At 33.0% G+C, this 2,641-nt stretch overlaps 1 protein-coding gene across 1 annotated transcript; it reads left to right on the forward strand.

Annotated features, from left to right (window-relative positions):
* The first annotated feature begins 1,162 nt into the window (after positions 1 to 1,162).
* LOC149174938 (transcription factor CPC-like) lies at positions 1,163 to 2,399 on the forward strand. Its single transcript, XM_089422720.1, has 3 exons — positions 1,163 to 1,403; positions 1,704 to 1,788; positions 1,996 to 2,399. The coding sequence occupies exons 1-3, from the start codon at positions 1,352 to 1,354 to the stop codon at positions 2,081 to 2,083; spliced, it is 225 nt and encodes a 74-aa protein (XP_089278846.1). The 5' UTR covers positions 1,163 to 1,351; the 3' UTR covers positions 2,084 to 2,399.
* Positions 2,400 to 2,641: the final 242 nt, after the last annotated feature.

Raw genomic sequence — 2,641 nt, forward strand, 5'->3', positions numbered from 1 at the left:
ATTTTTTGTTATTTTTTATTATTATTTAAATCTATTTATTTATAAGGCCATTGGTTAAGGTATTATTATGGGTTGTTTAGTAACTTCCATTTCTATTAGCTACTAAATTTTTTTATTTTACTTTTATTTCCTTTTTATTTAACTTATAAAAAATTATATACATTAATAAAAAAATAAACACACATATATACATATATATACTAAAATGTATTATAAGTTAATATAAACAATATTAGTTAATAATATTTCTTAAATTTTTGTGATGGCATTCAACAATATAGTGTTTAATTAGTTGTTTAAGCTAAAGTGCAAGTACTAACTATTATATAACCCTTATTTAAATTACTTTTTCGAATACAAAATCAAATTAACATCAACTCTCTCTATTTAACTTATAGCCATGATCTGGTTCTTCATCTTATGATGACGATGAACCACACTTGCGTAACTGCGAGGCCTCTAGCTTAATTCCTATGCGGCCCCTCTAGCTGCCACCACAGCAGGTCATTGTACTCAATGAGATTTGAACTTCGGTCTGCCTGGGCTTCACCCATATGACTTACCGTCAAACCACACATCACTGTACGCCTAAATTCAATTATTATCATTATAAATAAATAAAAAAAACCAAAACCTCCTATCTCCGCTACTCTAATTATATAACTTTAACAACGTAAAGTTGAATTTTAAACAAAATCAGACAAAACATTTACCCAAAAACATTCTTCCGCTCAGATCGCTGCTCCTTTCCACAGTCAATCAAACTAACTAATCTAATCGATGCATTCCTCCTTTTTTATTATTATTATATATAAAGAAATTGCTTCCGTCATTGGTAAATAAAAAAATGAAAATCAAATCATGACGAACGATACGTTTTCTTTAGCTTTCACTTTTCCAAACTTTGCGCATTTATTGGTTCTTGGAAAGTACATTCTACTGAAATTCTCTCTGGAACATGTCGCTGTCGCCTTGGAATGGTACAAGAAATCATACGAAATGCACCACCAAGAATAGTTATATAAAATTTCCTCTATCTTGTCACTGTCTGAAGTCTTTAATGTGTCCACTCAGACATTCCACATCCATCTGCCATTCAAAGCACCACTACACAACTACCAGTCATGTACGACAGTCCAGTCCACGAACACACCTTTCCTTACTATTCACACCCATATTTATTCACTTGTCCACAACCCAGCATCCCAAAGTCTTTGAATTCAATACAGTGACTGCCCTCTCTCTTTCACTTCACTGCTTGCTGTTGTTGTCTCTGGAGAACTGTTCTTTCTTCTGTAATTGGGGGCTTCTTCTTCGGATACTACCGCCATTTCTGAATTCTCAAAGCACCATGAGTGATTCGGATCGTTCATCAGAGGACAATGTTTCAGTGGATTTTTCAGGTATAATTTTATATAATTTCGATTGGATTTAGTGGTGGAGTTTGTGTTTTTCTAAGAAGTAACATGTTTAAAATCAGAGTGGTAGAGTATGTATGTCTTTCTAAACTTTAGCAATCAGATAGCTACACTGAGGTAGACTTCTTGTCTCATAAATAAAAAAACTTTTACACTAATTTAGTATCTAGTGTAGCTATAACCTTATAATTAGATTCTTACATTTGTTGCCCTTCAATTTCTATTTTTAATGGTTGCTTATCTCTGAAGTCTCTAAATAGTTGTGATAAAATGAATTTGATGCAGATGATGTGAGTGAGGATTACAAGATAGGTTTTACAGAGGATGAAGAGGATCTCATAAGCAGGCTCTACAATCTACTGGGCCAGAGGTAGTTTATCTGGGAAATATGGGTTTAGTTAAGATGTCTGCTGGCTGAATTTAAAGTCTGAAAATTTAATGTTGCTAATTTGATTTTTGTATGATTGCATGTGAGAGGTATTTTATCTGGGAAATATGGGTTTAATTAAGATGTCTGCTAGCTGAATTTAAAGTCTGAAAAGTTAATGTTGGTAATTTGATTTTTGTATGATTGCAGGTGGGCTTTGATTGCTGGGCGAATTCCTGGAAGAACTACAGATGAAATCGAGAAATATTGTAGTAGGCGATATGGTAGTGAGTACTAGGTCTCCTGGGCCTGTAAATGATTAATTAAGAAGAGTTAGAAGAACCTTTGCTGTATCTGACTGTACTAATTTGTTCCTATAATGGTTTTGGGTGATGGGCATCTCTGGGACGCATGAACATGAGTGTGTGAGTGATGGAGGGATAAGGAATCCAAATAGTTGCTCGAATACCAAGAAGTCAAACCTGAGCACAAATCAAGATTGATGGTCTTTTCTTTTTTTTGGGTTGAAGAGGCCTGAGGCCTAAATTTGTATCTAAATATTATTACATTAGTTTATGGGGAAGATGTTTTTGGGAGTTTTTGGCATATTTTTTTGGTTAGATTTGTTTAGAATTTGGCAAATACTTATGGGAATTATAAATTTGAGAAAGTTGTTTCACAATCAGTTTTAAGAAATTTTCAAATTGCTGAACTCATACATATAGTCAAAAGCCTTTTATTCCTTTCAGAGAAAAAAAAAACGCTAGATTTCTATTAGCAAAATAAGATCCAATACATTGTTTAGATGTAAAGTCATCTAAATATTCCATCATATGAATCTGTAAATTCCCATAAA

Source organism: Pinus tabuliformis, chromosome 4_1, assembly GCF_031772625.1.
Source record: "Pinus tabuliformis cultivar Carrire ecotype Pingquan chromosome 4_1, CPIR1, whole genome shotgun sequence".
Lineage (NCBI taxonomy): Eukaryota > Viridiplantae > Streptophyta > Pinopsida > Pinales > Pinaceae > Pinus > Pinus tabuliformis.